At 39.5% G+C, this 12662-nt stretch overlaps 2 protein-coding genes and 2 pseudogenes across 5 annotated transcripts; 3 read left to right on the forward strand and 1 right to left on the reverse strand.

Annotated features, from left to right (window-relative positions):
- The first annotated feature begins 134 nt into the window (after positions 1–134).
- Positions 135–2294, forward strand: LOC103320173 (uncharacterized; annotated as a pseudogene). Its single transcript, XR_016123569.1, has 2 exons — positions 135–541; positions 819–2294. The product of XR_016123569.1 is annotated as an uncharacterized LOC103320173 (transcript).
- A 145-nt stretch (positions 2295–2439) lies between these two features.
- On the forward strand, positions 2440–6250 carry LOC103320174 (proline-rich receptor-like protein kinase PERK1; annotated as a pseudogene). The gene is made up of 8 exons (XR_016123568.1): positions 2440–3885; positions 4009–4491; positions 4592–4678; positions 4785–4855; positions 4931–5016; positions 5165–5312; positions 5591–5752; positions 5911–6250. The product of XR_016123568.1 is annotated as a proline-rich receptor-like protein kinase PERK1 (transcript).
- Positions 6251–6471: 221 nt separating this feature from the next.
- LOC103320175 (uncharacterized) lies at positions 6472–8748 on the reverse strand. Its single transcript, XM_008221806.3, has 3 exons — positions 8336–8748; positions 7488–7585; positions 6472–7255 (listed from the first exon to the last, which is right to left on the reverse strand). The coding sequence occupies exons 1-3, from the start codon at positions 8489–8491 to the stop codon at positions 6847–6849; spliced, it is 663 nt and encodes a 220-aa protein (XP_008220028.2). The 5' UTR covers positions 8492–8748; the 3' UTR covers positions 6472–6846.
- A 1001-nt stretch (positions 8749–9749) lies between these two features.
- Positions 9750–12658, forward strand: LOC103320176 (Tetratricopeptide repeat (TPR)-like superfamily protein). Of its 2 annotated transcripts, none has more exons than XM_008221809.3 (4): positions 9750–9897; positions 10195–10354; positions 10539–11450; positions 11551–12658. In XM_008221809.3, exons 2-4 carry the CDS (start codon positions 10250–10252, stop codon positions 12442–12444), a joined length of 1911 nt encoding a protein of 636 aa, XP_008220031.2. In that variant the 5' UTR covers positions 9750–9897; positions 10195–10249; the 3' UTR covers positions 12445–12658. The 2 variants fall into 2 exon arrangements, with proteins under 2 accessions (XP_008220031.2, XP_008220030.2); XM_008221808.2 differs by having other exon boundaries at positions 9754–9897; positions 10135–10354.
- Positions 12659–12662: the final 4 nt, after the last annotated feature.

Genomic DNA, 12662 nt, shown 5'->3' on the forward strand with positions numbered 1-12662 from the left:
CTTTTCTACTTGAATTTTTTCATTTTAGCTTGTATCAAAATCCTTAGAAACCAGAATGTCACTTACCAAACAAAACCCATAACTTAACGCGACTTGATTAATTGTAAAATTGAAGAAAGAGATGAAAAATGAGGATTTTCTTTTTCTCTTTAAGGGAAGAGAAAGATAGGGCTTTGACCTGGACCTGGACCTGGGCCTGGGCCTGCCTTCACCTCTCTGGTGCTTATCGGAGATGGGTTTGCTTCTGCCTTCAGTAGAGTAGGAACTAGGAACTAAGAACAGAACCATGGCATTAGTTTGCCGAGTTTTGTCAGCAGCGAGGAGGAGTTTACAACCCAAGGCTTTGGCAATTTCTAGTAGCTCTCAGCGATGGTTGAGTAACCAAACGAGTTTGCTTCAGAGGTTGGTTGAGGAACCCAATTCACGCATCAAAAGCATACTTGGTTCCGAGGAATTCTCTGCCCTCCAAAGCTCTGATTTTTCCTGGGAAACCCTCCTCACTTCTCTCGCGTCTTCTTCCTCTCCTGATAAATCTCGCTTGGTAATAATCACCCATCAATTGCGATAGTTGTAGCTCAAAGTTAGATTCTTTACAAGTTTTTATATTTCCTCACCCTCTGTTTGGTTGCTGAGAAACTAATAGAAATTAAATTATTTATGTTGTTTTAGTGAGAAAAGAAATTGAGATGGAATGCCCATTATATATTTAAAAGATTAAAGTTGATTAATGTAATTGTATCATTTGTTTGTTTTTTTTTGTTGGTTGAAGATTTAAACCAATTTCTGCTTATATGTATGCACATTGTTTGGTTAGTCAGGTTTTGGAGTGGAAATTGGAGAACTTGCTTGAGGAGAATGAGAAAGATCATGATCGGTACTCTGAGCTGATATCTCTGTGTGGGAAAATTCAGAATCTCCCACTTGCAATGCAAGTCTTTACTTCTATGGAGGCTAATGGAATCAAACCCACTTCTGCTATTTTCAATTCCCTTGTGCATGCCTGCTTCTCTTCAGGTAATGTGTCGACAGCTTTCAGCCTATTTGAGATAATGGAGAGCTCGGAGGATTTAAACCCAATTCTGACACTTATGATGCATTCATGTCTGCATTCTCAAAGTTGGGCAAAGCTGATTCTGTGCAAGCTTGGTACTCTGCCAAGAAGGCTGCTGGATTCAGCTCTGATGTTCAAACCTATCAAACTCTGATTTCCGGTTGCATCAAATCAAACAATTTCAAGTTGGCTGATTGGTTCTATGAAGAAATGGTATTATCAGGGCTCATGCCCAACTTGCCCATATTGGAGAATATGCTGGAAGGGCTTTGTAAGAGGAGGAGCTTTGATCAAGTTAAAGAGTTTATGAAGATAGTGTTGGATGCTGGGTGGAAGATCAATGAGAAGATGGCTGAGATGGTTGTGGGGTTGTATATTGAACTTGGGATGGTGGAGAAATTGGAGGAGCTACTTGTAGATTTAATGGAGACCAATCAAGTCTCAGAAGTTTTGTTGCTGGTCCACTGTGGGATTATAAGGTTGAATGCTATGTTGGATAGATTGGATGATGTGGAGTACTCTGTGGGGAGGATGCTGAAACAAGGAATGTCATTTAAACATCATGATGTTGTTGAAAAGGTAATCTGCTCGTACTTCAGGTGCTCGGCTTATGATAGGCTGGAGCTGTTTTTGGAACGTCTGAAGGGTTCTTATGAACTTACAAAATCAACTTATGATCTGTTGATTGCTGGTTATCGAAGAGCCGGGTGATCTGACAGGTTGAATGATATGAAATGTGCTGGGTTTTCGTAGCATCTGTTACAGCGGTCCATTTGATGATGAGAGGAAATGTAAGCAAATCCTCTGTTCTGTTCCTATCAACCAAAAGGGTTCCTATTGGCATACAGGAAAATCAACCACCATAGAGGAAGGTCATCAGTCATGATCAAATCAACCACCTGACGATAATTTGTGAAAACCAAGTTGGATTTTGCAGTTTGCAACAGAGGATGGGAGTTCAATCACAAGCTTCATTTTTCAACCCAAGAAAAACAAGATTATCAGTCCTTGGACCAAATACTCCAAGAAGAGCCTACCCTCCACCTCCCAAAAAAAAAAAAAAAAGGATACTCCAAGAAGAAGACAGGATCCTACTACTCTTGAGACTTACATTGTGGGCACCAAGCATTGCTGTCATCTACCCAAATTTTACATCTTTCTCTGTATCTTTTTACTATTTAATTGGAGCATCTCCTAGTAGAACACTGCCAACAATTAAAATCAATCAACTTGTATGCGTCAATGTGATGTTTGTGGTCCCCCTCCACTAATTTGAACAGTTTTGTTCAATCTGTATTGTGACCTTGAGAAGTTGAAAAGAGAACAAAAAGAGAAACTCCGAATGGGTGAGTTCTAGAGCCTCATAACTTTTATGATTGCTCTTGCATCAGGAGCATCCACAGTGAAGAACTTCCATCTTCTCCAGGCAACAGGTATTTCAAGTCAATTAGGCACTGGAAAAGTTGCAATGTGCGACTGATTTGGGATATCGTATCATTACGATGGCATTCCGGTTTACGAATGTTTTTTGAGCCTCCATAGACCCAAATATCTGCTCTTAGCACCCATATCAGACAATGAAACGTTTGTAGTGGCCTACAGGCCTAGTGAGACAGTGTAAGGTGAACTGGATTTCCACTTCCAACAACAGCGACAACTAGTTACTGTCTTACTGATCACATGATCACAGGTCACTGCCCCATTCAACATTAGATAAATAAAATAAGCGAAGGTTAGTTAGAAAAGAAGTTTAGAAAATTATAAAATGTCGTTCACGGGCTCTGCTCAATTATGTCCTGTCTATCTAATATTATAATTTATATCTACCGCCGAATTTTGTTGCTAAATATTCTTTGAGACCCCCTGTTAATTGTTTATACATCTCAACCAAAATCTTACTTCACAACCAACAATGTCTTCACCACCACCATGGTCACTGCCTCCAGCTGCTTCTCCAGTAACCACCCCACCATTGCCACTGCCATTGCAACCATCGTTGCCGCCCCATTGTCACCGTCATTGCCGCCCCCATTGCCTCCGTTGTTGCTGCCACCATTGCCACAGATAGCACCATTCCCATCCCCACCTTTTTTACCCACTACTCCTCCTGCCCTGCCACCTATACCCAACTCTGTCCCTCCTGTGTCCTCACCGCTACCGCCTCCTGTAACATCTCCACCGCCTCAGCTTCCACCATTGCCGGCTCTGTTGCCACCAACAACTTTCACTCCACCACCACCTCCACCTTCAGTAGTCACCTCTCCACCTCCACCTTCTTCACCACCAAAAACTCCATTGCCATCCAAACCTTCTACCGCCACCTCCAAACCCGCCATCACCATTACCAACACCACCACCACCACTACATGTTTCCCCTCCAACAACCCCATCAACCCCTCCCCCACCACCTACATTGGCAACAACTATGCCACCAGCAACTCAGACACCGCCTTTAGCGAGTCCAAGCCACGGCTCTCCCCCAACTGCATTGCCCCCTAGTACTCTGCCGCTGCCGCCCACATTGACCAGCACCCTGCAGCCACCCTCATCTAGCAAAACCAATACTACAAACCTACCTCCAACAACATTGCCAATGCCACCCCAATTAATGCTTCATCCACCATTATCTTCCTCACTGCCAGCCACCTTGCAAGTTCACAACCCAAGACCAAATATGAGCACAGCTCTCATAGCTGGATCATGTGTCATTGGTGGACTTGTTGCCATTGTGCTTCTGCTTGCCATTATATTTCTTGGTTATAAACGTAGGAGGAGTAAAAACAACAGTGCCCTTTTGGAGGATCATCATAAAACACCATCCTTTTGCCCAAAAGGTGATCACAAGATTCATTGCTACATATTTTCATGTCCAATTTAGAAAATCAAACGTCTTTATAGGTTTGTATGTGATTAATGAAATTTGCTAATGTACTCTGTGGCTTTGGTTGCATTGGCAGATGATTGTTATGCTGTTCCTTCACCAGGGGTCCATGTTATCAGGGTGCTATCTAGAACCTCTGTTCCGCAATCTCCCATGAGCCGCACTGCTGGTTCTGCTTCAATCATATCCCGGTCTGAGATCCCATATCCACCTCAAACTCAAAGGCCAGCTGGTTTTCCCTCAGATGTCTCAAATGGGATTTTCACATATGATCAATTGGTGGTGGCCACCAATGGCTTTTCAGAAGCCAACCTTCTTGGGCAAGGCGGTTTCGGGTATGTCCACAAGGGTGTGCTTCCAAGTGGCAAAGAAGTTGCAGTGAAGCAGTTGATGACTGGAAGCCGGCAAGGGGAGCGAGAATTTCAGGCTGAGGTTGACATCATTAGCCGGGTTCATCACAAGCATCTAGTTTCCTTGGTTGGGTACTGCATTACCGGGGCGGAGAGGTTGCTTGTGTATGAGTTTGTTCCAAACACCACCTTGGAATTCCACTTACATGGTAATCAAGTCCATGCTGGTAGTTTTCAAGAATTAGTTACTAGCCCTATTGTGAGTGATTGATTAGATATGCAGTATGATTGATAATTGCTGCATTGCAGGAGAAGGGCAGTCTGTTCTGGAGTGGGAAACCAGATTGATAATTGCTACTGGGTCTGCAAAAGGACTAGCATATCTTCATGAAGATTGTGAGTTCCTTTCACATATCTCTTGAAGTTTTAATTTTGCACATCTTTTTCTTGAGAATGTTGACATTAAAGTTTAATGGTAATTGAACATCATTTGTGGCTGCAGGCAATCCGAAAATCATTCATCGTGATATCAAGGCATCTAATATTCTTCTGGATGATAAGTTTGAAGCAAAGGTAGGACCAAATATTAACCGTACTTATTATGTTCAGGTTCATGTTGAGGTTTCTGAAGTTGAGATTTATGTTCAGGTTTCTGACTTTGGACTGGCCAAATCTTTCTCTGATACCAACATTCACATGTCTCACTTTTCCACTCGAGTTGTGGGAACATTTGGGTAAGAACATGATATTCTTGTTACTACAACTCCAAATTCATACCACGTACTCACTTTTGCTTTGCTTGTTAGTCTGTGCTTGGCAATAAACTTAGCCTTGTAGAATGAAACAAACTTAATTAATTGTTCTGTACATGAACATATACAGGTACCTGGCTCCAGAGTACGCATCGAGCGGTAAGGTGACAGACAAATCAGATGTGTATTCATACGGTGTTGTACTTCTAGAACTTATAACTGGACGACCGCCTATCAGTACAATCGAATCCATGAGGAACAAGGGCCTGGTTCAGTGGGTGAGTTCTCTTGCATCACTGCTTCATTTTGTGCCATTTTCCTGACCTTATTTTTCATTAATCAGTAGGTATAAACTGTGCAATGGGATGCGATCTTAAAGTCTTCTTTCTTAAGAATGAGATATGTGCTGCTAAACCAACATGCACATAACATAGTTCAAGTTCAGCATTTCTGCAAGGAGCCTGACCATAGTTTCTGCTTTGAACGCCTCAGATTGCATGATTTGAGTGAGTAGATGACTGAGTTTTCTTTTTCTTCTCTTTTTTTGGCATTCTAGGCCAGGCCATTGCTCACTCAAGCCCTGGAAGATGGTGACTTTGATGCTCTTGTTGACCCAAGATTGGAGAGAAATTACAACAACAATGAGATGGCTAGAATGGTTGCTTGTGCCGCTGCTTGTGTACGGCATTCAGCATGGCTTCGACCACGAATGAGCCAGGTAAATTCCTTGTTATATTTTTTGTTAACTGAATGAAAAACGAATCCTGAACTCCCAAAACACAATCAATGATTTAGCTACCTGCTCAATGAGATAACACAGCACCAACGCTTTAGCTAATTAACTAAAAATCTTTACGCTTATTCCAAACCGAGCAGGTAGTCCACGCTTTAGAAGGAGTTGCTTCATTGACGGATCTTCGTGAAGGAATGACACCAGGAAACAGCACATTACATAATAGCTTGGGGAATTCATATTACAGTTCCCAGCAATACAAGGAAGAGTATGGCATCAGTATGTACAGTGGAACTACCAGTGAGTATGGTCTTAACCCTTCTGGCTCCAGCAGCGAGGCCAAGCAAACATTCTGAAGTTGAGACACCAAAGCTTGTTTTTGGGGAATTATTTTTTATTGGATTTTGTGATATATATATTCCATTTTTTAATTGCCTTTTTTGGTAAATAATTAAATAGTAGCCTCTTTTTTACTGGGTTTGATACAGTGGCTTTGCTTGTTCATATCTGTTAACTGTCGAGAGTTGAGAATTTTTCACCAAAAAGGACCTCGTGTAAAGAACTGTGTATTAAGAAGAGGTACTTTTGCCATTAGCAAGGAACAGATTGAATCTCATTTCCGACTTTATGGAACATGCTAACAATCAAATCTCTTAAGGATCACAGATCAAATCTCATTTCCAATAAAAATCACAGAATGAATATGAGAAAAGATCAGATTTCAAATCTCATTTCCGATAAAAATTCCTTTCCAGTATTTACCAACAGGAGAATATTTACAGAGGGTAAGATGGTAAAACATAATTGATGCAAGACCAGCAAGATCTACAATTTGTAGCAAAGGAAATTGATAGAATCATTATTGAAACATGGATTGAGGATACAAATCCATGAAAACTTGTATTGTACGTGAAAACTGGATAAGCTTGAGAGCAAATCCATCACTTCCAAAATCCCAACTTTGAAAAACTAAGTTGGTACCTCAGTTTTCTCAATCAACCGTTTTACTCTCTCCGACGTATGATCCACTATAATCAGCAAGGCCTGGAATGAAAGCTGAAACTGTAGTTAAAGGGCAATCACCCACCTTCATCTTTTTGTTTGTTAAAATATACTAAAGATTTCAACCATTGCTTCCATGGAGCATCTTCTTGTTGCTCAAGCCATGACAAAAAACTGCTATCTAACAAGCAGAAGAAGTTGACATAGAGGAGCTGATACCTCACAGGTATAAACCTGAAATTCACTACTTGCACAATCGGCCATATCCCTCCTTCCAGAACAAAGGCTGGAAGAAAATCCCTTTTCACATCTTCCTTGATTTGAGGAACGCTCTTTCCAGCAGAAAACCCCATGTAGGTGAAAAACACAAGTAAATCCAATGGCCCAAAAAGAAACCCATCAATTGCAACTTTAGAAGCAACAAAACGAAATGAATTTGGTTGCAGAAGAAGCCTTGACCTTATATATCGGTCCAAACCCTCATACCTGCAAAAGGATAATGAAAACCAAACTCATAAACTGGGGAATGCAAATCAGCCCATCCGTCTCTGTCAAACTAAAGGGGAGAGGAGCCTCAAATGCCCATGATTAGTGGTTCCTTTATATTGTAAAATTCTAGATCACCCTTTGATGTGGGAACCAGATCAATAACCCTAAAAAATTACATGTCCGCATATTCAGAATGTACGATTTTTCACCCCCCAAAAAAAATGCTTACCAGAGGTGACCAACAGGCCCAACAAACCCAAATCCAAACAAGCTGGTTGTACACACTCTTCTCCAATTGATCTTTAACTCTTCATCTTCATCTTCACCCTGAAGATGAAGATAGATATATTATTCTATAACCATATTAAGGTAATTAACAATATGTGTGCTGGAAATGTCTTGCAAAAACAGGTCTCATCATGTATTATAAAACTAAATATTCAGAAATTCCAAAAAAAAATTATGTCAATATTTATCTCATATATGGACAAATATTGAGAAGAAAATATAGCCCAAAATTGGGGAACTCCATGCACTAGGTGAGTTGGGCTTAATAACAACAGAAGGGAGCCCCAGAAACTGCAGAGCATCAAACATGACTTCATTTTAGAAAGTGTTTGGTGCATATGACTGAAGGATCCTTTAAGAACATCACCATGTTACCCCAATGTCATGTAAACTAAGAAAAATAAAGAAAAATAATTGGTAGTTTAATATCCCCTCCAAAATATATGATGCTCAAAATCATGAGATATATGACAATGCAGCTACAGAACATATTCCCTAAACATGAGGAACCAGTTCTGCTTGGTTCCCTATCAAGCCATTCATTAAGCAACAAAGTGTGCAGCTTTAAAGATAAATAAATTCTTTCAAATTCATGCCAATGCTGCAAAGGCATAAACACAACACATAATCACAAGAAACCAGTTCCATAAACACAAGAACAAGGGTCAAAAGATGAAATGCAGGAGAAAATAATCAAGACCCATTTGGGCAAACCGTGAATAAGAAGAAATGCATAAATGTTGACATAAATTTGAGAACAGAAACAATTCCGGAAATGGGTATTTTTACCTGAGTTTGAATTTGACGTTGGGCCTTGGCCGTGGAGTGAGTGATGGTCTGGGCAGCTATATCACCAAACCCCCAAATCAAACCAGAGCTGATGACCTGCGTCTTAATTGGATGAACAGCTAAGGAATTCTGGTACCATTTCCACAACCTAAACATTTCCCACCAGATACAGGCTTCAGAAGAAAAAAATTCAGAGAATTATTAAAATATTAATGGATTCTGAGTGTTTACGTGCCCCTTTTGGCAGGGTTGAATATACAGATGAATCTCTAATCTAAAAAGTTTTCAACTTTTAATCACAGTGCTTTTTTTTTTTTTTTTTTTTTCTCTCTTTCCGATTAATGATAAGTGGAAATGACGAAGAAAGAAGAATCACAATTTCTCTCTAATTTTTTGTAATTTCCGGGAATTCGTCTTTGCGGCAGAAAGTCATTTTCCTAGAAATCTGAAGAGAGACGAAAATTTTGCCATTAGGGGTAAAAACGTCCTTTCTCGTTAGCGCCATAAGTAGGCTTAAGAGCTAGGACCCATGTGTGGTGAGCCGGCCCATAACCCGCTGCAAATAGAAGAAATTTTATAGTGGGAATTATGTGGACTTTAATATTAGTTATATGATTATTTCATTAAACTTATGTGAATTTACTATTTAAATAAATCGTATAGTTAATATGAAGATCCACATTTATTGTCATATATAATACTCTCACCATAAAATGACTCCTAAAAATAGATTAAATGGGTTTGATCACAGGTCTAAGCCTAATCCAAAATTTTGCCCAAACCTGATCTTATTATCAAATCAGAGTCGTCATCACTACCATAGTGAGGGTGAGATTATATTTTGAAGTGTCAATAACAGTTTTTTTAATCTTTTATCTTTATAAATAGAATCTAGAACATCCATTACTATTAACGACCCAAATGTATCGTCTATATTTATTGATATTTATATACTAAATATAAATTTATTGTATAACCATATTATAACACACATTAATAACACAATACCTATTCTCGACCATTCTCGACCTGGCAAATTTGCTTGGTGCAAATGTCCAGATTGCAATGGTGATGGTGGTGATAGACTAATAGTCATCACCCACTGGTTGGTTTGTCAATTATATTTGTCACAAAAGAAATATCACTAAAAGCACTTATTTCCAGCAGAAAAAGAATTAAATAGAAATGCATTAAATTTGAAAATATGCTTTCATTTCACGATTGTTTTTTTTTTCTTTTTCCGGAATAAATGTATTTTCATGATGGTGGAACTAAAAAAGAAAAGCTTATGACCAAAATAAACAAATAAAGGAAAACCAAAAAAAGAAAAAGAAAAAGGAAAACCAAGAACCAATTTCCTGAAACAAATTCAGAGCCTCACTTTTCCTCCTTATCCCATCACCTATGTCTCTCACCCATTCTGAGATCAGATTTTATTATATGTTCCCTTTGGTGGGTCTCCATGCCTCATTAGTCTACAAGCATATTCAGTGTCTGTCTGTCTCTCTCTCTCTCTCTCTCCCCCTCAGTGACTGCAAATGTCTGCAATCTAACGCCAAAAGGTACAAACTTGTTTCTAGCTCCTAAATGTTGTTTCTTGGGTTTCTAGCTTACCAATAGCTTGAATGTCTGCAAAGATTACAACTGTTTCACAGAATTGGTTGGTACTAAACAATATATTTGTTGGGTTGCTTTTGATATTTGTAAACATTGCGATTGAACTTTTTCGTTGATGTTCAAGTTGCTTGAGCATGAAGAACCGAACTTGATTTTCTGGTGTATCATTGTGTTCTCCATAGGGACCCAAAAAAGTTTGAAAATGAGAAAAGATTCATGAACTGGTTTTGCTGTGTATTCAGTGCGAAGTTAGAGACCCACTCAAACTCGGTGACAAGTTGACAGAGCCATACCCATATGGGAGAATCAGGCAAAGGGAAGGCTTTTTTAAGAACAACTAACAAAAACGAAGAAGCAACTGCCACTACTGCAAATGGACGGGTTCAAGCATTACCCATCAAGGTATTGTGTCATTAGTTCAATGATTTGATTGTGCTCTGCATTAATTGTACCGCTTCTGCTTCTGGTGTGTACTTTGACAAGCCTGAGAATTTCCTTGCTTTATTTGTTTCAGTGAACTTTAAAGAAATTTTTTTTTTTGGTAAAAAAATTTATGTTCTTTTTGGTATTTATTTTAACCCCACAGGGAAATCATCCTGATGATAAGAACCATTTGCGTCTAATTTCAAAGCCTAATGGCTCAATGAGGCAATCCCATTGTTCTATCTGCATGGCCAAAGAGAATTGTCGAATTGTGCGTTCGAGAACTAGGCTAATGAACATTTTGATAGAGAGAGGGAGACCTCAGGAAGCCCAGTCCCTTTTTAATGGTTTAATTGAAGGGGGACACAGGGCTTCACTGGTATCATACACAACCCTCCTAGCTGCCTTGACCATCCAGAAGCGCTTTGAGTCCATTCCTTATGTTATATCACAGGTGGAAGAGAATGGAATGAATCCTGATTTAATATTTTTCAATGCTGTTATAAATGCTTTCTCGGAATCTGGGAATGTAGAGAAAGCCATGGAAACGTTAAGGAAGATGAAGGAGAGTGGAATAAAACCCACTACCAGCACTTATAACACATTGATCAAAGGGTATGGGATTTCTGGTAAGCCTGAAGATTCTTTACAACTGCTTGAGATGATGTCCCAAGAGGAAAATGTGAAACCAAATATAAGGACTTTTAATGTTCTAGTCAGAGCATGGTGTAAGAAGAAGAACATTACAGAGGCATGGAATGTGGTGCATAAGATGGTAACTTCTGGAATGCGACCTGATGCCGTTACCTACAACACTTTAGCAACAGCATATGCTCAAAATGGAGAGACGAGTAAGGCAGAAGGAATGATTCTAGAGATGCAGAACAACAAAGTGCAACCCAATGAACGAACTTGTTGCATTATCATAAGTGGGTATTGTAAGGAAGGTAAACTGAAGGAGGCCTTAAGGTTTATGAAAAGGATAAAAGATCTTGGGCTGCATCCAAACATCGTTGTCTTTAACTCACTGGTTAAAGGTTTTGTTGATACCATGGATAGAGATGGGGTCGATCAGGTGAGTTGTCTCGCTGTTTCTTCTTGTAATGGCCCAAAATGGTGTTTTATTTTAATTGTTGCCACAAATCATTACAATAATTTCATATATTAACTTGCAGGTGCTGAAGTTGATGGAAGAATTTGGGGTCAAACCTGATGTGATAACATTTAGCACCATCATGAATGCATGGAGCACAGCCGGATTCATGGAGAAGTGTAGGCAAATCTTTGATGATATGGTGAAGGCTGGAATAAAACCTGACGTGCATGCATACAGCATTCTTGCCAAAGGTTATGTGCGTGCTCAAGAAGTGGAGAAAGCTGAAGAACTATTAGCAGCCATGATGAAATCGGGAGTTCGTCCAAACGTTGTGATTTTCACAACCATCATGAGTGGATGGTGCAGTTCTGGCAGAATGGAGCATGCAATTAAAGTTTTTGATAAGATGTGTGAACATGGAATTTCTCCCAATTTGAAGACATTTGAGACCCTAATATGGGGATTTGGAGAAACAAAGCTGCCATGGAAAGCTGAAGAAATACTCCAGATTATGAAAGAGTTTGGTGTTCAGCCAGAAAAATCTACCATCTCGCTTGTTGCTGATGCTTGGCGTGCAATTGGATTAACAAAGGAGGCAAATAGGATGATGGGTGCTATGAGAAGTAAAGAGAAGACCCATCAGGTTGAAACCGAAGAGGTACCATTTGAGAGCTTAGAGAAAATTTATCATAAGAAATCTGCAAGTGCCATTCATCCCAATCTGTTACAGATACCATCAGTTACAAGTGATCAAAAAGGATCAGCAGCTTCAGCAACTAGAAAAGGAAGAATGGTGCTAAGAGACGGTGATTTTTCATTTGACGTCTCATCACTTGCTGCAAAATCTATGAATCTGTCTCAGACTTGTAAATTTGGGGAAAGATTGCCAATTATATGCCGGAAGCAATCTCAGGGGCAGCTTGGTGTGTATGGTCAGTATGCACAGCAATGTACAGTTGTGTTCTTGAACTGAAGGAACAATTCTCATTTAGATGTGACACAGAATCATATAATCCTCCCAGAAGAAATTTCAGCGTATAAAATGTTGTAGATAGTGAAGGGAACCTTTGTCTTTTCATGAAGCATTTTTTGCTTGTTTTTTAGCATGCTGATTCCTTGTTGTAAATCAAAATCAAATGCTACTTTCCTATATTAATCATCAATATAGTTGACATTCAAGGACATAAGGTG

This window comes from Prunus mume, linkage group LG2 (assembly GCF_029339155.1).
Source record: "Prunus mume cultivar Tortuosa linkage group LG2, ASM2933915v1, whole genome shotgun sequence".
NCBI lineage: Eukaryota > Viridiplantae > Streptophyta > Magnoliopsida > Rosales > Rosaceae > Prunus > Prunus mume.